This window comes from Macrobrachium rosenbergii, chromosome 5 (assembly GCF_040412425.1).
Source record: "Macrobrachium rosenbergii isolate ZJJX-2024 chromosome 5, ASM4041242v1, whole genome shotgun sequence".
Taxonomy (NCBI): Eukaryota; Metazoa; Arthropoda; class Malacostraca; order Decapoda; family Palaemonidae; genus Macrobrachium; species Macrobrachium rosenbergii.
The window spans coordinates 53,433,966-53,455,360 of NC_089745.1; the positions used below are offsets into that span (position 1 = coordinate 53,433,966).

At 38.0% G+C, this 21,395-nt stretch overlaps 1 protein-coding gene and 1 long non-coding RNA gene across 7 annotated transcripts in view; one reads left to right on the forward strand and one right to left on the reverse strand.

The window, feature by feature from the left end:
* Nucleotides 1-21,395, forward strand: part of LOC136838799 (heparan sulfate glucosamine 3-O-sulfotransferase 1-like) — a 250,610-nt gene that overhangs the window by 208,996 nt on the left and 20,219 nt on the right. The window contains exons 1-5 of one of the 5 annotated variants that reach the window (XM_067104373.1): nucleotides 1,721-1,854; nucleotides 7,999-8,134; nucleotides 11,287-11,513; nucleotides 11,724-11,998; nucleotides 12,919-13,139. In XM_067104373.1, coding sequence (XP_066960474.1) covers nucleotides 8,133-8,134; nucleotides 11,287-11,513; nucleotides 11,724-11,998; nucleotides 12,919-13,139 — 725 coding nt within the window. In that variant the 5' untranslated portion in view covers nucleotides 1,721-1,854; nucleotides 7,999-8,132. Of the gene's footprint in view, nucleotides 1-1,710; nucleotides 1,855-7,998; nucleotides 8,135-11,286; nucleotides 11,514-11,723; nucleotides 11,999-12,918; nucleotides 13,140-21,395 lie in introns of those variants that run through there. The other 4 variants (XM_067104372.1, XM_067104375.1, XM_067104371.1 and 1 more) reach the window with 4 other exon arrangements.
* Nucleotides 10,434-21,395, reverse strand: part of LOC136838800 (uncharacterized) — a 412,093-nt gene continuing 401,131 nt past the window's right edge. For both annotated transcript variants that reach the window (XR_010853112.1, XR_010853113.1), the window contains one exon: nucleotides 10,434-12,810. This is a non-coding gene — a long non-coding RNA (uncharacterized lncRNA). The remainder of the gene's footprint in view (nucleotides 12,811-21,395) is intronic.

Here is a 21,395-nt window from a genome sequence, read left to right on the forward strand (position 1 = left end):
AGATATAAAGTTTACATAACACTATCTAAATTTATAAAATTACCTCTTACCCCTCGAGAAACACTTTTCATGAAAAAGGGCATTAATATGACACTCGTAAGATTGTTCCACATTTAGTTAATTTATGATCCTTTTATGACGTGAATGTGACGTTACTGCCTGCATAAGGCGGTGCATGAAAAATTAGTTTGATACACGTGTAGAATTCTCAGAATAAACAGATTTGTTATGAACATTCCATTGCATTATAGTCATCGTATTGACCTTCATCATTATATATAATATTTAGATGCTGGAGAATATGGACCACCCCATATGCATGTCCCTGTAGATGGCGTCCGTGGTTTGTTTGATGGCACTTTTTTTAAACAATCATATATATATATATATATATATATATATATATATATATATATATATATATATATATATATATATATATATATATATATATATATATATATATATATATATATATATATACGCATGTATATGTGTGTGATGTGTGTGCGTGTATCGTAATAATATTAATAAAAATCAGTATTATCACACTAATGAGAGAGAGAGAGAGAGAGAGAGAGAGAGAGAGAGAGAGAGAGAGAGAGAGAGAGAGAGAGAACATCTGTATTAGGAGGCAATTGACCATGGGTTCTCCATGAAAAAAGTAAGGTAGTAATAACATTTCATTCCAGTTATTTCACTTTATTATTTCGTTGTTCCTGAATATTAACATTTTACGAGAGAAATCTATGTATAGTTTGACTCTCATGATAGTTTGCTTTTAAATCAGGCGCTCCCTTAGTTGAGAAACGTTCGTATGTCATCGTTGACGACCGACGTGTTTACCGAAACGTTGTACTTGTTTGCAGACGGAAAGGCAAATTCATGAATGGTTTGATTATAAGCACCGTAGTAAGTCATCCTCCTCTCACCTGCGTAGAAAATCAAGGTCACTCACTACTACAAAACGGGGTGATTCACAGGTGAACCTCAGGTGTAGCCTCCCACCTTTGCTTGTAAGGCTATTACTTACACTATGACGTCATTGCGTTAAACGTTGTAATTATGCAAAAAGTTCTGTAGTGACGGCTGTGTTTGCATGAACGAATGAGAATGAAATAGCCAGTCATGACCCCGCTACCCTACTTCCCCAATTACAATCCTTTCTCCCCCTACCCTCCCTCCCGATACTCCCGCCAGGACAGCCACGGTAGAGAGGTGGGGGGGGGGAATAGTAAGGAGATTCATACTCTCGTTTCGAACATTTCTCGTGTCCTTATAATAAACTTCCATCGACGGTATTGCGGACAGCCATTCAGGGTCATGGTGCTGTCACCTAAGATTGTTAATTTAATTGTAATTTTGTCTAATAATATATTGAACATTTAAAAAGTACATTGGAATCCAAATAGTGTGGATTTTATGTGACCTAAGTTCGAACAGTTTCGAAGCTTTGACTTTGAGCATCGACCAATATCGTGGCTGCCAGGGGCACGACGTTGTCCTCTTGTAAGTTATAGTTTATAATAATAAAGTGAACTTTCCTGTTGGCGAATGTTTTCAGGATTAATAGGTTATAATCTGTGTTATCAAATAATTAAATATTACTTGGGAAGCCGTAATAGTGGAAACAAAAAGTGAAAACGATTCTCGTGTCATAAGTGGCAACGAGCAGCAGCACCAGCTGCCAGCTTCACGTTCAAAGAACGTAGTTTTGTTTGGAGAATCCGAGGGAAGAGGACCGACGATGGATTGTACTTGAAAAGGAATAGCTGTTTGTGCCTGGTTTGGCATCACTGGCCAAAACCAATGAATTGTGTAACGTGTCAAGAGATGCAGATAATAGTGTGATAGGTAACGTATGCGAAATCATTTTATGCTTTTAGATATGCCTAAGCCTATCTGGACTATGTAAAATTTCCAAAGGACTCTGATGGGAGAAATCAGTAATTACTGTTGTTTATACGGCGATTAACCTCTAATGATTTCTTTGTAGGGATTATGCATCGTAGTGTGCTGTTATTTTTTAAGTAAGAATAATAAATTCCTTAATGTACTGCATTGCTGAAGGATCATCGTAAACCAAATGTAAGCCTACGGTAAATCCGTAAGTCTGTCAGGTAAGTCATTGAGAAACCAGAAACCTCTTGTGTTTAGCTTGACCCAAGGCAAATGAACGTTTCGGTTTGGGTTACCTGAGTAGGACGAGCGAAATGCAGACCTCCAGGAGGTTTCCGATATGTCACAGGTCATTACATAATATTTCCGTACCTTATTCTGTGTTGCTCGTTGAGCGCTTCATCGAATTGTAAACCTGGTGCACAGGTATTCCACTTTTGTTTAAAGCGCTTTCGAGTGTGCCCTTTGTAGTATGGGTGAAGCTGGAGGAAACTAAAGCCTATTTATTCATAGTCGACGCTGTTTAAGAGCTAATACTGACCAAATGTTCCATTCGCTGTAAAATATCGGGCATGTCTTCAAAGCTAGACTGAGAGATCCTCTAATCGTAGTATGTGTTACGAGACTTAGTCTTCGTTCGATATGCAGCTTATTGTAATTATTTTTTATTTTGAAAAAGGCTAAAAATGGTAGTGTTCCCTTCATTAGAAAGGAAAACCTTCGTGAAAGAAATGTAAGTTGAATGTGGCTCTTTGACAGTTATTAGCGTATTTTTGTAACCCCATTGATTTGTTTCTCAATGAATCTGCTTACCGTATAGGAGGAGAGTTAACTTTGTGTGGTGTAGTTTTTTTTTTCATTCCTTCTATTTAATTCTTATGGAAGAATTTTGCAATTTACAATTGTAGTTTGTTTATGGAGGGGTTACAAGGTACTGGTTCATATAGCTCAGATGTAAATTTGTTTGTTGGCTATGATTTATCGTAATGTTAAAAACAGTAAATAGTGATATCGAGTAACCAGATACAACTTAAAGGTGGTTCTTAACCTTAGAGATTAACGCTTGTATGCAAGACCAGTTGAGTTACAAGTCATGCATATGTATTAGGTGATGGAAGTAAGTAAAATTTAATGCAGTTTCTCTCAAAACCCGTAATGGTATAATAGGGAATTGTTCATGATTAAGTGGGCAGACAAAAGTCTCAATTTTTTTTTTTATCACATACTCAGTAAAGGAGTCATAATAATGGTTGAAATTATACTTAATTTTTGTAAGGGTGTTCTGGCAGTACCATGAATTGTCAGAAATAAAAAAATAAAGGGTGAATGATGGAGTTTGCCCTTCAACTTTCACCAGTTATTTAAGCAGTGTTGATGTAAACAGGAATTAATGAAAATGTGTGGTTTTTAATAGCTAAATCTCTCTTAAGCAACAGGGTTTATTTTAAGAAGGGAAAATATTCTTTAATGGAAATTAATAATAGGCTGAGATATTTGGAATAGTATATTTTGCTAAGCATTACTTTTAGAGGTCATAGTACTGGTTTGTTAACAATATTTTAATTATACAGGTATTGAATATATGCAAGTACTGTATCTAGACATGGGCATATACTGCATAGTTATGTAGATATGTAGCCTGTTTAATTTGGAGATAAGTACAGTTTACAGACTAGTACCCTTAACATATATAGTGTTTTATATGGCTACTGCAATTCACTTTTGGTTTTTAGTGTGCATAAGGTGCTATACTGTACTGTTTATAAGTAGTAGAATTAGTATTTGATCTTAGGTTAATGATGTATAAAAATCTTTTGTGTTAGTCATTTGCTGTTGCTTATAGCTAATAATATGGTCAACAGCTGGGTTCAAGGATTCACTCAAGATATTTGAGGTGCAGCACATGTAATGGTTTGTTATTCCATCAGAAAATCCTTCCCACTCCAGTTATACTCAGCTTTTGCTGTTCCCATTATTTTATAGATTTTCTTTGTTGTTCACTGCATGAGAGACTTCAGTTTACGCCACTCAGTGGAATGATTGATTGATTATGAAATTTAGGTACAAAGCAAATACTATGACCTTTAGTCATTCAGTGTGTAAAATTGAGAGTACTATACTTCCGTTCTGTCCACTCTGATGTAGGAGGTGTAAGAAGGCCCTTGCTGATCAGTTAAATTATAAGATGGATCTAATAATCCACACAAGACATATGCTTATGGTGGCCATAACCATGTAGCCAATGATTTTGAATTTGTTTTTTATTTATTTGTGGCTTCAACTTCATACCATTGAAACTGCTGGGCTGATTCACTTATGAGCCTTTCTCTTGGACCATGGAGAGGGGTGGGGTCATTGCATTTGCATTAGTATCTGAAGGCCTGGACTTAAATGACCTGATATTGGTGAGATGGTACCGCTAGTTATATTTGATTAGAATCACTGTACTGCACCTCCTGACTTTGTTGGCAGGATTAGAAATTCAAAAGAATCAGGCTTACCCACTCGGTTCCTAAGATACTATGCTGGTCAGCAAAAAGTTGTAGCATTGCTGTATGACCAAAGTGCCTTATTAAAATAAAATGTTTAGTCACATATTCATATAACCTGATTACGTTCATAGAACATTTTCAAAGAGGTTATACTGTACAGGTAACTAGTTCCTACTTGCATTTTCTTCCATGTCTTGTTGGTTGACTCTGAGCAGTTAATATTGGCTGATATCATTACCAGTGCCTCTGGTATAACCCTTGCACTAAATAGAAATATTACCTGTTCTTTAATCCAAATCCTTTAATCTCATGCAGTGAGGACATATCCTGCTCGCTATAGAAACATTGCAACAACACTTGCATGTCAGGTCCATTATAATATCAGTGTTGTTTGGTGTTCAGTATACCTGACCATCACCATTATAGTGTAAGGCTTACTGCTGCATAATTCAAGTGCACAAACTTCATAAGAAGCGCTAAAATGGGCAAACTAATGAATAGATTTGTCACTGATGTGTAATTGCTTGATTTAGTGACAGGCTTTAAGTTCCGAAGCCACCCATCCAAGAATGCACACAATTCTGTAATATTTTTTAATTGGTAAACCATCTATGATGAGCACCTATGAGATGTGCTTCCCTATTTACAAGTTGTAAAGTAAACCACTTAAAAAAATGCTTGGTTTAGGTCTGGTTCAACTAACTTCATGGCTTTCTGCAGATTTGTGGCCAGAATTCCCTGAGTCATAAATGTAATTAGTTGTTCCCTCTGGTTTTTGAGATCAGTAAACATTGAGGAGCTGATCTTGTTCTTTGCCATCAAGACATTCCTATCATCTGATTTTTTTGTTAATTAAATCAGCTCTTCTTGAGATTTACCTCCAGTATGCTCTCCACCATTAGAAGCCATTGTAGTACACAAAAGTTGCACTATATGATGCTGACAATAAACACTGGGTAAATGTTGCCAGTGATTTGAAATGCATTCCTCACATAAACAATAGAAGTGGTATAAAGACCTATCATGCCACCAACTTGTTTCTAAGATTGTGTTGCTGCACCCTCCAGTCTCAGAAAACAAGATCTAGCATCATGGATTCAGGAGCCTAGCCATGAAGCTTCATGGAAGAAGCCAGATTCCACTTTGTGACTACTGATCTGGGATGACAAGTTGATATCGCCATGGAAGCTGAATGGGACAGGGTTGCCTGATTATTTTTTCCTGTCACTGTGATTATGTTTCTCTGTCTCACTTAATCCTAAGCCCTCCCTAATATTCTTTACTTTCTTTTGTGGTTCTTTCAGTAAAGCATTTTGACTTAGTTGTATTCATGCTTGGTTCCTTAAGGTGATTTTGAACAAACTGGCACTTGTGCTTTACTGTCTTTTTCACTTGATCTTCATCTTAGAAATATACATTGGCTGAGCCTGAACCAAGTAGTTTTATAACTTCAGCCATTGCTAAAGTACTGTCTGGTTTTTAAGAAGTCTACCACTTTCCTCATCAACTTTGTTCCCTACCTGTAATTTCCTTGTTTGTTTTGTATTTTACTGTGGCTTGGTTTTTGTGAATATTCTTGGTTTTTTTCTGCATTAAAATACTGATGAGGTACTTAATAAATCTTGATGTGTATTTAAGAATGTTGGTCATGGGGACAAATGATAAAGTTTAAACACATGACATTTGATTTTTTAAAGAGAAGATCCATTCACCTATTTGTCTTTTATCATCTCATTTTGTATAGCAGTGCTATAATTACATTAAAATATTTAGTTTTTTAGTAATTGTATGTTATTGCTATTTATATTGTAAATGAGATATCTTTCTTACAGATGAGTTTAATTTACCAATTTCTTTAAAGTACATGATGGAGTACAGTCTTCTTCTTTGTTTTAACGTGCTTTTATTCCCATTTTTATATGGGGTAAGCACGGTGCCTTCTTTGAAGGACTTTGATTTGGCGGTGGGGTAGGCCGTAACCTCGACCGGCTGCCCTGCCTGACAGTACATACCAAATATTATATCCTGTTTATTTCTATATTATATCCTGTTTATTTCTTTGTAAGCATACTGAAGTCTCTAATCTTGTGGTCATTTGCTCTTTTTTTTCTGCACCTCTGGATTCCTACAGGATTGTTCCTAGATTAAATAAAAGAAATGATGGAGTTGAGGATAATTATTAAACATTGTTCACCTCCCATAATTTACATACTCTGTCAAAGTTGGAATGAATGTTATGGTCTTACAGTTATGTTATGGGTAAAAGATCAAAAGTTTTATATACATAAAAGTAATACCTAAACTTAGTGGACTACTGTATTAATTAGCAATATTGTTATCATTATTTTAGTTTAGATGTGATACTTTTCAGTAAATCTCTCAAGTTGAATGTTAAGTGTAAAGTACAGGTTAGTTTATGTCAAGAACTAGAGGAATTGCTGTTAGTTGTAAGATATCAAGAAAATGTTCAAGTCTAGGCTATTTAATATAAAAAAGCGAGACCCCTAGAACATCTGTTGTGGTGCTACTGTATTTGTAATTATAACAACTGGAGCTTTCACATGGTTTCCAACAGGTGTCTTCAGGTGCATTCTGAAGAGGCATGTTGGAAACTATGCAGAATATACACACAACTGTGGATCTTTTAACCATAACAAAAAAAACAACATTGTATTCTTTTTGTGACGTGAATCAGGCACACTTTTTCAGTTTAGGACTCGTTACTGACACTGTTTGAGTGTAACCTGTTGATAATTTTTTTCTCTGACTCATTTTGCTCCAACACCATTTACTAAGGCTAACCCAGGTTTCACAGTTTTTTTTTTTTTTATTTCCTCTTTGTACAGCACTGTATTACAGATGATGTAAGTTATTTTTCAGAGAGCTTGAAAGGCATATTCTGGGAATATTCAGGGATCCAGACCTCCAGCTTAATCAGTTAAAGTCTTAGATGAAGAGGGAGATATACTGTAATTTTTATTAAAAATGTATGAGAAATGCAGAGAACCACAATAAAATGTCAGTGCAACCACTCACCAGAGCACTTTTGGGAGGCATAGTTTATGGTTAGTAATAAATACTGGGACTGCCTAGGGTCTTGTGTTCATAGCTGTAATGCTTCTTTTACTTAAAAAAATATATTAATACAGTATTTTGATGATGTGTATTTAAAAAAAAACTGCTAAAATTTCCATGATGGGTCAGGATTCAGGTTAGTGTATTTATATATTTTGTAGAAGCATATGGGTTAATTTGAACAAGGAAGTGTGAAGGAATGTGGTACAGACTACTGCAGTATTTGGGAAACTGGATTTTTGCAATGAATGATACAGCTCGATTCTGACCCCATTTCAAGGTGATTCCTTAATTCATTCTGAGATTTTGGAAAGGTGTGTGACCATAGAATGTTGAAAGTCATGGCTGTAGTATGGTGGGAAGATCATATTATGAATGAAGAAATGCTGAAGGGCTTGGCTTTGTAGCATAAATTTCATAAATCAGTCTGTAAGAAATTGAGGCCATAGCTAACCAAGGGAACTGCAAGGTAGCTGCATAATCCTGATGACACATACAAGATAAGAAAGCTGCAGTTTCTCCTCTTCCCCAGGCTGTTAAAGGATTGTCATAGCTAGTGAGCGCATGATGATCTCGAGTTTAGAGGAAGGAGCAGATGATGCATCTCTGAGAGATAACTGGCCAACATACTGCGACTCCCTATAAGACTTTTCATAATTTTTTGAGATGTGAGAAACCTGCCACCACTAGTGAGATGCCCATTTTTTCTAAATTTAAAAATATGGTTAGAATATCAATTAGAAATGCTAGCATATATATTTTGGAATCTTGGATCCGGTGGTATGTCACAAAGGGGAAAACCAAGTTGCATTTCACTTATATTTAGTACATACCTAACACTTAACAAGCTTTGTTTGGGTTTCAAGATAGCTTAGGGTTGATGGTGGTTTGTAGAAGAACAATGTACCTTTTTGTTACTAAACTTGGATGTTGAAAACTTTCTGCACTTAATCATGTAGACTGATGTTGAAAAATTTGATTTTGAGGAGTGTGTGTGTACTTTATATAATTTAACTGAATTCAGTGACATTGTGCACATCGCTTAAAATTATCTGGGATGAGTTTTAACTAAGTTCAAATTTTATCATTATTTTTGGAGGGAGGGGGAGAACCTAGAAATACTGTTAGTGTGCTGGGATTTGGAGTTATATTTTGTATACAGTTATCAAAAGCTAGACCTTGGCTTTTCAGTTAAGAAAGAAACCTTAACGGAATATGATATTTCCTGCACAGCTACTCGTATGATTGGATTGTTGCATTTTAACATGACTTTAGATTTAAACTTTTTGGAAGGGTTTACCTTAACATGAAAGCTTTACATCAACCAAGTTACCCTTTACGTAGCTTTGTAAGCCATGACTGCTGCACTTTGCTGTATTTATGTACATAGCAATCTTAAAAATAGACATTAAAAGGCAGGATTGATGGTGGAATGATTAAAGTAGTTCACATACATGAAAAACATGCCTTAGGTGTGAACATAGTTAGGGTCCATGTATGAGTGAGGTATTGTTAATTCCAGCCAATACACCTCCTGTATTTCAATCACTTTGTGGACATGCATAAGTGAGATTATTGTATTCATTAACTTTAGGATATGACCTCTTGCCCAAGTGAAAAAATATTAAGGTGTGTGCTTCCTCACTCTTTCAGTTGGGACAGCTGATCAACAAAGTCAGTTCATTAAGGGGAAATGAAGATGACCATAGTCACACCATCATGAGCAATATAATGGTTCACTAAACTTTCTGTACTTCTGAAGTTCTTCCCCAGAGAACTTCCTATGTCTGATATTTGAGTCATGTAAGGGATATGTCTTAACTCTTCAGCATAATGCTTGAAGTTCACAACAAAACAGGTTAAATGATTCATCACATCAAGTTCAAAACCTTATTTACAGTATTTACAATCTTCTCTGCATATGCAACTGGATACTTAAATTTTCAAGGAACTGTCAAGGAAAAGTAATTCCTGCTGATGCTTCAGTTGGCAAATCCCATGACAAAAAAATATGTAACTTAAGCGACTACCACTATAAATTCTTATGTTGAAATAATGCAGAGGTTATGTTTTATTAATAAATGCTGGTCACCTTATGGGATGAAAATATACATTTTGTTACTGCCATCATCCAGTTGAATAAAAATATCACATTACTGGTGAATTAATTTGACACTAGGGTTGTCTTAGCCTTCCTAAAAACAAATTGGATCAGCACCATTAAATGTTTCAGTAACCATTATGGAATCCCTGAATGTAATTAAATTAATGGAATTTATCAAACTAAAATTAAATTAAAATTTCCAAATTTGGAACTGGTAAGCTTTGTACCTTTCACAGCAGTGGAAACTGATGACTGTCTTACCAGCTCTTTAGCCCAAAAATAAGTCAACTGTGCTAATACAATACACTATAAAAACATCCATTTTAATGACCACTTAACTATCAGATAGTTACCACGGTAAACAAGGAAAACGGTAAAAGATATATGGAGAATTTCAGTTCATACTTTGGCCTGTGAACTCTTAGGAAAAGCCTTTCTTAAAGATCTTGCACTGAAGATGTGTGACTTGCTGACGTGTATTTTTCACGAAGTTTCTGTTGATTTAGGGTAAAATCATCTCAACATATGACTGATCATAGGTAGAAATTTCTTTTGGCACTTATCTTGGGGGTAGGGGGTGTAATCTAGGCCCAAGGCAAAGAATGTAGTGTCACAGCACTTGCTCCATTTTTACTCTAGTTGACCTGAATTTAGAATTGTATCTCTTATTATTACTACTTTAACCTTGGGTGCTTAACCATGGGGTACTCTGACTGACTTGAATTTGGAACTATCTCTTATAACTTGATATTACATGTATATACAGTAGTATCTTTTTACAGTGGCATGCTAAATATTTATAAATGGTGCTGTCTGTCAGGAGTGACATCCTTAAACTTTTATAATGATAATTAAAAGAGTAATTCATGAAGTAATTTATGAACCTCAAAGTTAAAGATATATACATTACTAAGTTAGATTAGAACTCCATTGGAAGGAATATAACTGAAGATCTAAGAGCAGTTGCATATTTCCTAAATAAATTTTGGTTCAAGTTAAAACCAAGGGCTTGTTTTTTTATGTTGATACAGTACTTTTACAAAGCTACACATTTTAAATACCTTTTGTGTTCCATACCTGCAAAAGATTTTTGTATGTAAGTGACCTTGCAGCCCCACTGATTGACACATCTACATAGTGGAGCTGAAAGTCTGCAGGTGAAACTAGAGACTTCCCCACTAATCCTTACCTTTACTTTTGCTTTCAAGGTCCAAATTAGCACTTGGGTGAAATTTCCACTGGGAGCTAAGGCTTAAGAATGTCATACATTTTGTAAGTTCAAAAATTACTCTTGAAGCAGCAAGAAGAATGGTAGTCTAACTTTTTAACAAAGTCAGCTCATATCCTATTAAGAAGAAAAATTGAGGATTTGAATTCACTAATCTGGTTAATTTCAAGGGCTCCATAATTTATCATCTAATTTATTTCATTTGTGTTCCAACAAAGTACTAGCTGTAAATCATTGAGATACCAAAGTCCTTAAATTACTTTTGGGGAATTGCCTGAATATTTCAGCTAATCTGAAATGCCATCATATTTTTCCATATTAAGAGAATTAGGTTTGTTATTTTGATAGTTTGGTTTCTGAAGGTATAAGGATAAGGTTTTTACATTATTATTACTCTAAGCTGATGACATAAAAATAAGGTTTTTCATTATCTTAAGGAGATAAAATCCTCCAAATTGAGCTGAAGTTAATCTCTTTATCTTTGATAGGGTACTGGAGAAACATACTATGTGCATTGTAGGAGAAGATTACCAACTTGTTCCACGCGAAGATCCAAGTTTTGAATTTTCGAGGGGGCCACTCATGGGGGGACGTTTTGGGCTCTCCTTACTTATGAGCACACCACGACGGGTGGTCCCCATAATCATTATTTCTTCTCTTCTTGTGTGTTGTATTCTGTATTACACATCTCCAATGAGTGCAACAGCAGTGTTTGGTAAGCTTTCTGTTTGAATTTTATAGGAAGATGCAGTTGCTACCTTGCTTTAAAATTATTCTAAACTGCATTGTACTTTGTTTGTGAATTAACATTAATGGGTTTTATAATCTTAGAAAAGTTGAAAGAAAACGGCAAATAGAGTAGCTGCATTAGAGTAGACTTTGCACGTTTTGGTTCTAACTTTGCTTAGAGCAACAAAATTTGCAGCTCCGTCAGCAACATCTGAAAGAAATGGACTTCCTTCTGCCAAAACAGAAGCATACCCAAAGCGACTACGTTTTCGAGGCACTCAGAGGCGGTTACCACAGGCCCTAATTATTGGAGTACGTAAATGTGGAACAAGGGCCTTGTTAGAGATGCTCAACCTCCATCCACGAGTGCGGAAAAATGGGAATGAGATGCATTTCTTCGATGTTGATGAACGTTATGCTAATGGCATTGAATGGTACAGAAAGAAGATGCCATATTCTTTTGATAATCAGGTAGGATATGTAAATGAATGCTGTTACTTAATTGAATGTAAAAAAAAATAATGCTTTTGCCAGCGGTAGGATTTGTTTTAGCATGTCTCTTGCTTATATTTACAGTATTCAGTAACATACAGTAGAGTGCTGTGTTAATAGGATATATTATACTATAGTTCTTTGATAAGCTAGAGTTTTATAAGTGAGTTATGTAGTAATTGCTTAAGATTTTCATGCTTAAGTTTTGAATATTTTAATGTGTGAGGTGCATATAAAATTTTATTATAAGTCATAATACAATATACTAAAACTGTTACTGAAGAATTTACGAAATATACTTGCCACATGGGAGAATTGAATGTTATGCAAGATGTGTGTTAAAAAGATTCTTTGTGCAATATTTATCCTCCTGTATGACTTACTTGTTCTACCTTAACTCTTGAAACTAAAATATCATAATTATCATTATAAAGTAGCTCAGCACAACTAAATGTAATTAAGTAGTGATTCCAGTAGTTATAACCCTTATCAATCAGGGACATGTAAGACATCCTGGGTGATAATTATTGGGGTTAATGCAATAAATGCAGTTAATTCTTTATTCAGGTCTAAGAAGAATCTAGAATCTGTAGATTACAGATTCATAGTTTTCCAGACTTATGCATATCATGGTATAATTCTTTAAAACCTCATGAATTTAACTTGCAATTCTATTTCTCAGTTTATGTCACCTAATAGTTCTCTTACATTCTTGATGCTGGAGTTAGGTCATTACGGTTCTTGTGCTCTTGGAGTAAAACCATCAAGATTCTTGTGCAAAGATATACCATCTGTAAATAAAAATAAATAAATTTTAGTAAATACAAATACTAAATTGTTTTACAAAAATAGGTATAATATTGTTCAAAATACTGACTAAATTGTATATGCATTTTTAGGTAACTGTAGAAAAGACACCTTCCTACTTTGTATCTCGGGAAGCACCTGCTAGGGTACGAGCAATGAATGAATCAACCAGGTTGTTACTTATTGTCAGGGAACCTGCAATTAGAGTCTTGTCTGATTACACTCAGATTATGGATTCAAAGCTCAAGAAAGGAGTTAAAGTAGCGCCGTTTCATGAAAAAGTACTTACGCCAGAGGGAGAGGTCAATGATGGGTAAGCATCTTCTTTCTTTTTACATTGTAAAAGTATTTTACAGAATATTACTCAAGTCAAAGACAAATCTTATTTTTCATTCCATTCCAGTTTTGAAGCTACATGAATATTGTGCACTGACAGAGTTATTCAAAACATTTTATAAGTTACCTTTATAAGTTACCTTTAGGCTTTTTCTTAGATAATGTATGCTAATTGTAAATATTAAAAAATTAAGGCGTATGATATATCAAAGGGCAAATGAGGGCTGCATTGTGCCCAGGGGTACAGTGTGCATTTGTAATTAGTTGTAAGATTAATTTTTTTAATGCTGTATTTCCAGTTGCACCGTACAGAATGTATATGCTTGCACTGCGTTGTTGTAGTTTTTATGCGGACTATTTTTATTAAAATTTAAAAGTAACTATATCACGTAATTGTTGTCTTTACAGTGTCTGAGATTTAATCCTTAACATTGGTTTTTTTATATTTGTCTATTTTGTTCTGAAAAGTTAGGAAACAATTTTTATATATGACACTTACCAAGTAATTACATAGCTATAGTTTCTACTGTAAACAGCAGCTTAAGAATTGAAAATTAGCGGTAGCGCTCTTTTGTTTTGGTGCAGGTAAATGCCCTGCCCACTTTGGGGGAAGAATAGGTACAACGTAGCTAAAGAGCTCAGTTCGTTTCTGCCAGTGAAGACTGAACGTCGATCATCCAGCAGCTGTGCTTTGTTAATTCAGGAGTACTTTCAGCTGATGATTTGGTTGTCTATCAAAGGATTTGGTGAAGTATTTTTTCATTTGGTAGCCTCCGAGCTATATTTTCATAGCTTAGCTTAGCTTAGCTTAGCTTAGCTTAGCTTAGCCTCTTTTCAATTTTTTGGACTATTATGTCAGAATGAGTGTGACCAGTAACCGGTATTGCAGCAAAGGCTGTAATACTAGGTTGACTTCATTTAAATATGACGAACATTCTGTTTGTTTTCACTGCTGTGGACAAGTATGTTCCCATGACTTGACTAGCGAGGAATGTAAGGATTGGGCCGTAAGCAAATGGAAAGTGTTGACCAATCATTTGGATAAATTAGAGAAAGCTATGCTTAGGAAAGTGGCTGCTAGAGCTGAGGCTAGAGCCTCTGTGTCCTCTACCCCTAAACCGGCTTTTTCTACACCTTTGACTTCTTGTTCCCCGATTCCTACTTCTCTCGCTCTCCCTACAATTCTGGCTCCCTTCCCTCTGAACCCAGTGCCATCGCCAGTTTCGAAGCTCAGATGGATAAGAAGTTCGACATTTCAGTAAGTACTGTTGCTCAGATAGGCTCATAGTGCAACTGTCCGTGCAAGTGCTAGTGCCTGCACCCGGGTTAGTGCTGGGGAGGGGGTGGCTACTCGTCCCACCAATGCTCCTAGATGGAGATCCCTCCCAAACTCCCCTGCACCTGGGAGGAGGCAAACCATAAGTCCAAGGGGGGTTTGCCCACGAGTAGTTGCTTACTCAGTCGAGCCTGTTGCTGGTCCTAGGTATCGACAGACAGCCACTGGATAGGATTCTTACAGATCTCCTAAATTCAGTCACTGTCAGACTCCCCTGCACCTGGGAGGAGGCAAACCGTAAGGAGAAGGGGAGGTCAAGGGTTTGCATACGAGTAGTTGCTTCCTCACCCAAACCTGTTGCTATTTCTCAGGTTTCGGCAACCAAACGCTTGAAAGGTGTCCAATTGGATCACACCTCATCTTCCAGTGGTTCAGATTCTGAACCCAAAGAACACGTTCGACATTTTCAGGAGTCTTCTAGGCCTTTGAAGAGGCATGTTGCAGACGTGCGTACAGCGGTACCTCACAAGCACCATAAGGATCAAGAGTCCTCTTGCAGCTATTGGGACAACAGAGAGCTCCCTTTGGACACCAAGCGCCCATTGGTTCATCAGCGCCCATTGGTTCGTAAGCGCCCATAGGCTCACAAGTGCCAATTGGCTCCCAAGCACCAATTGGCTCATAAGCGCACTTTGGGATGTCCCTCTCTCATTGGATCCGAGCTGCCAGGGGCTTATAAGCCTGATGCAGGTTTAGTTCATGCAGTAGCTCCAGACATCCTGTTGGCTCCCAGCTCTCCAGCATTGGGATACAAGTCTGAGACTCCAGATTCAGATGTCCCTATCGCAGGTCAACCTGTTTCAGCGCCTTCTGTGTCACAGATCCCCAAGGCCGTATCCTCTTCACCTGTCGCTAATCATATGAAGTCTGGAAGTACATCAGCACCCCAATACTCTTCTTTGCTTCCCATTCACCAATGTTTGGACAACATCCTGGAACTGTTGAAGAACCCTCGTCTTTGAAACCAGAAGAACCACAGCAAGATTTGGCATTTTCTGCTGTATCTTCAGCAGAGGAGGAACCTGAACCAGAACAGCCTTCATCAGCTTATGCCTCATTATTGAATTATTTTCTGTTCTGCTTCCCGACATATTTCTCCACCGCAGCCCCTTCTTCCCCGGGATCAGCGTCCTTGTTATGTCAATCCTCGAGTACCACTAGACTTCCATAGATGGCCCTCTCTATTTTGTCCAAGAAAGCGTTATCGGGGATAGACTCTCGGCTATCTGAGAAGAGGGAGTTGGGCAAAGCTGTATTTTGTTCTCCTTCTCAGTTTTCCAAAAGGAGATATGTATTCTGTACAACCGGGGAAGGTCCTTCCTTGGGAGTTTCTGCTGTATTCGTACATGCAGACTGGCTTGGAGTCCTGTCGTGTGCGGACAAGGTGATTCGAGATAGGGCACAGGAGTTAGCTGTTCTTTTTTTTGTCATGTATACTGAAGAAAAGAGACGTGGTGTTCTTTCACCACTAAAGGAGTGGTACCATTCCGGAGATCTGCTCCTCTTTTTGCTCATCTGTACAAACCAGCCTTTTTTTCTCGAATGACATAAGAGCGGGCAGCTACAGAATTGCAAAAGGCTACTCACAACTTGCTTGCGCAGTTGTCCAAGCGAATGATGGAATCTAAACGAACATCTGCTGTGTCATTTAATCCTCGGCCTCTCTCTCCTCTCCAGCCACGGCTCTTTCGAGGTAACAGAGGAAGAGCTTCCTTGCACCCACGCACAAATCCCAGATCAGTTTCCCCTATCAGCAAGAAGTCCTCTTCTAGACCCGTCTCTAGCAAGTGAGACTTCGGCCATCCGTCTACCTGTGGGTGCCAGACTCCCACACTTCTGGAGACAGCGAGAGGCCAGATTGATAGAACCATGGGTACTAAGGGTTCTCAAGGAAGGATATGCGATTCCCTTCAAAAAAGGAAGTCACAGCTCTTCTCCAGAAGAGAGCTATAGAATAGTTAGAAGACTTGTCATTGGGGGTTGGGGGGCTTTGCAATCGCCTCCTTGCAGTCCCCAAAACCTCCGGGGATTGGAGGCCAGTCCTGGATGTAAGCGGTCTGAACGTCCAAATCATGAAGTTCAGGCTGCAGACAAACAGCTCAATTCTTGCTGCAATTTCCCAAGAAGATTGGATGGTCTCAATAGACATGAGAGATGCTTATTTTCATGCCCCAATACACCGCGATTCCAGGAAATTCCTGTGATTTGCTCTCAGGACAAAGTTTTCCAATTTTGGGCTCTATGCTTCGGGTTGTCAACAGCCCTTCAAGTCTTTATCATGGCTAATGGGCTTGAAGGTTTGTCTATATCTGGATGACTGGCCCTATGTTCATCATCCCAGAAGAAGTGCATGGAGGACCCTCTCAGAATCCTTCAGTTAGCCCAGGAGTTGGGCAGGAAAAGTCCCGAGTCCCTTCTCAGACGATAGTCTATTTGGGGATGAAGATAGACACTCTGGGGTTTTTTCAGATTTTTCCATTAGAGAAGAGAATACTATCATGGACCCAAAGAAGTCCGTTATTTTCTGAGTCTTCAGACCTGCTCAGCCAATGACTGGATGAGCCTGCTACGGACCCTCTCCTCCATAGAGATGTTCATTCCTTTGGGGATACTGCATGTGAGGCCTTTGCAGTTCTTTCTGAAGGTCAGTTGGAACAAGAAGATTTTCTCAGATTTCTTTGTATTCCCCATCACACAGGAAATAAAAGAAGATCTTCAGTGGTGGCTCATAGAGGGAAGGTTCCACTCACAGAAGTCCCTGTGTCACCCAAGCCCAAACCTCTCATTATTTTCCGACACGTCTGACTTAGGTTGGGGAGAGACACTTGGACGATTGGAAGTGTCAGGGAAGTGGTCCGTTCAAAAGAGGAAATTGGACATAAATCTGTAGGAGTTGAAAGAGATTCACCTGGCTCTTCAACATTTTGCCGCAGTAACTCGAGTCTCAGTGATTGCGGTTCATTCTGACAACACGACGGCTTTGGCTTATATTCGAAACCAAAGAGGCACTCACTCTCTGTCACTGTGCGAGTTAGCCAAGGATCTCTTTCTTTGGGTGCATAACAACAATACACAGATTCTCACCTGCTGTGTTCAGGGCAAGTTAAGCGTATTAGTGGACGAATTGAGCTGTTGCGAACGGGTTCTACCTACGGAATGGTCACTGAATCCACAAGTGTGCACTGATCTGTTGAAACAGTGGTAACACTGTCGATAGACTTGTTTGCAACATCCAGGATCCATTGCCTCCCCCTGTATTGCTCTCTGGTGCCGGACTCTCAGACTTGGGCAACAGAGGCGATACTTCAGGGTTGGTCACACCTGGAAATGTATGCCTTCCCTCCTTTCAGTCTAATAAGAGGCATGATCAACAAATTTAAGACTTCTCATCATGCATCGATGATCCTAATAGCTCCCTTTTGGCCTCAAAAGGAGTGGTTTCCAGATCTTCTGGAACTTCTGTCAGACTTTCTGTGGCTCCGCCCACAGAGGAAAGATCTTCTCAGACAACCTCACTTCAACAGATATCAGCAAGATTCGTCCACTCTCACTCTGACAGGCATTAAACTGCCAGAAAGCTTGTTAGAGCGAAAGGATTTTAAAAAAAAGTTGCAAATGCTATCACATAATGTAGATGTGACTCTTCTTCTAAGCACTACCAGGCTAAGTGGGCAGTTTTTAGGAGATGGGGTAAAGAATGTAGCATCTCATCTTCTTCTACCTCTGTAGCCCAACTAGCCGAATTTTTACATTACCCAGGATCTTCAAGAGGCCTTTCGACGTCTATGATAAAGGGTTACAGATCCATGCTGAACTCAGTATTCAAGCATAGAGGTGTGAACATTTCCTCAGACCTGGACATTCCAGATTTAGTCAAGTCTTTTGACACCAGGAAATGGAAGTCTCAGCAGCCAGTGTATTGGAACCTAGACGTAGTCCTACATTGGTTGTCAGGCCCGCCTTTCGAACCTATGCAGATGTCCTCCTTTAGGGATCTGTCTAGAAAGACACTTTACTTAATCACTTTAGCCACAGTGAAAGAGTCAGTGAGTTACAAGCCCAGGACAAACAAGTTTTTTCACAAGAGACAGCTATTTGCTCATATATTTTAGGCTTCTTAGCCAAAAACAAGTACCCACCTTAACCCTTGGCCTCATTCTTTTTCGGTCCAGAGTCTTGCAGAACTGGTAGGACCATCTGAACAAGAGAGAGAGTTATGCCCAGTGAGATCATTAAGATTTTACATTGAGAGACCAAAAAATATCAGAGGGAATTCTCGTAACCTCTGGCGTTCTGTCAAGAACCCTTTACGTCCTCTCTCCAAGAATGCTATCTCTTTCTCTTTGGGAAACATGATTGTAGAGCCTCACTTGGGAATTAAGGAGAATAATTTACCGTTGTTAAAGAAAAAAGCACATGAAGTATGGGCAGTAGCCATTTTGTTGGCTTTTTAATGCAATCTCTCTCTAGCTACCATAATCCAATCGACTTATTGGAAGTGTTGCTCGGTCTTCGCCAACTATTATCTACGTGACATTGAAACTGTGTTCGAGGACTACAGTACACTGGGTCCGTTCTCCACAGCTGGTGTGGCACTAGGGAATGAGGGGTAGGAGTGATCCTCTTATTTCTGTCTCCTAGCCTTGATTAAGGTTGTTGAGTTTTTGGGAAGCCAGGGGTACTTAGTACCTGGAGTACCCTCCAATCTTTGTTTTTAATGGATGGGTAATATATGTTTTTTAAATGGTGTACTGGTAATATAATTTTATGGTCGTATGTTAGTCGATGTCTATTTTTCGCCCAGGGCAAGGGCAGTTGTTGTGTTTAAGCTTTGTCAAATCATAGAAGCACTCCCTGACCACAAAGCTCCCACTGAAGTAGGGACAATCCTAATACTACCAGTCATGTCCCTACGGGTCGAGATGAGCAACAACCAAGAGTCAGTATCTTCCTGCTCTTGCTCTCTCCCAAGGTAAGTTTACAACAAGCATTATCACAATGCTAGCTTTTCTTTTTTATTTCAAATGCATTTATAATGTTTTTGGAGTAGCACATGTCCATTCTTCCCACCTATCAATGTGGGATTCAGCTATGTAATTATTTGGTAAGTGTCGTATATAAAATGACATTTTTATAATAAAATAAGATTTTTTATTTACTTACCAAGTAATTACATGAATTGAGCCTGTCCCTCCTCCCCTCACATGTACTTAGAGCATAAATGAACTGCTCTTTAGCTGCATTGTACCTATTCTTCCCCGAAAGTGGGCAGGGCACTTACCTGCACCAAAACAAAAGAGCGCTACTGCGAATTTTTAATTCTTAAGCTGCTGTTTAAAGTAGAAACTATAGCTATGTAATTACTTGGTAAGTATATATAAAACCTTATTTTATTATAAAAATGTCATTTTTTAGAGATTCATAAATTTCCAGTACATGTAGGTAAATGCTTGAACTGTTGAATTTTACAGCACAATACTGTAGGTCATAAGCATTCATGTGATGTATTTTGGCAGTATGTACAGCATATGATGCTTATATGTGAAGGTAGTGACTTTTTGCATCTTGCTGCCAGATTTTAAGTAGCTAATATGTAGTCTGTCACCTTGTTTTGTACTGCAAGTGCCTTTGAATGTAGAGTTGTAAATGGAGCAGAAAGGCTGTTCAATACATTCATGTAACTGGCACAATAGAAGTATGATTAGCCATGTTTCATACTGTTGAGACAAAGTTTTCCTTTAACAAATATATTGAAGTACCATATTTACTGATTTCATAATGACTGTAGATTAATTAAGCCACAAAACTGAATCTTAGGATGCTGTTTTATGTGATTGTCCAGTTTTCTGTGGTTGCTGAATATTAAGTCTGGGAAGCAAATCTTATTAGGAAGTTGTCAGAATCTTCAATATATGTCATTTATTAAATAAGATTTATTTTATTAAGAACAATCCCTTGAGGCCTTCAATAGCCAAGAGAATGAACCTCTGTATTCCTTAAAATCCAAGAAATCTGCTGTAACTGAAAAGAGGTTTCAAGTGGAGGAGTATTTTTTTTTTTTTCATAACACAATGAATCATGTCCACTTTCCCTGATATAGATAAGTGGCAGAAAATCTGCAATGAGTGTTGATACCTGCTACAACCTCGAAAAAGTGCTTTCTGAAACACTAGCTGGTTAACCTCCAAGCACAAGGTTAAAGAGATTCTGGATGTGTGAAAAAAATTTTAAAAAGGGCTACCTTAAAAGGCTCCTCCAATTGGCAAGGACTCTGGAGATATTTGTGTTGAGGTCTGGGGAGATCATGCTGCTATAAGGGAGTGATGAGTGTTATCTGGAGTTCACAAAAACCTGAAACTTTGAATACCTGACAGTAGGCCAAAACTGTGAAAAGCGTAAATATCAAGGTAGTCCAAGATGTCCAGCATTGCATCTACTATCCAGCTGCAGAGAATAGAACAGTGGTGGTCAGGTGTTCAACAATTTGGTAAAAGCATTTAGCAGGGGAGTTCCTCATGCTTGCCAGAATAAACAGGCTTCCAGTTTTAGTAGTGGTATTACATGTTTTGGCTATTTTTTTTTTTTTTTTTTACTTTATTTGCTGGGGTTACAGTTAATCTTGGTAAACTAAGATTGATCAATATGGCTATCAAATTTTTTGTGGCATTTTTGGGATGGAAGTAGCACAGTTGTGGCAGTTTAACCAAGTCCTGACCAAGTTCCTAGATTTGTCTATTAATGTAACCTATATGCAATCTGCAGTAATTACCTGCTTTTGCAGCCATTGTTATTTGTTAGGCCTGAAGATGTCTTGATGTGCATGCCAAGGTGAAACACATCAGGTCCTTTGTTGCTAGCGATTGTAATCGTAATACGTGATTTTCTTACTCACAACCA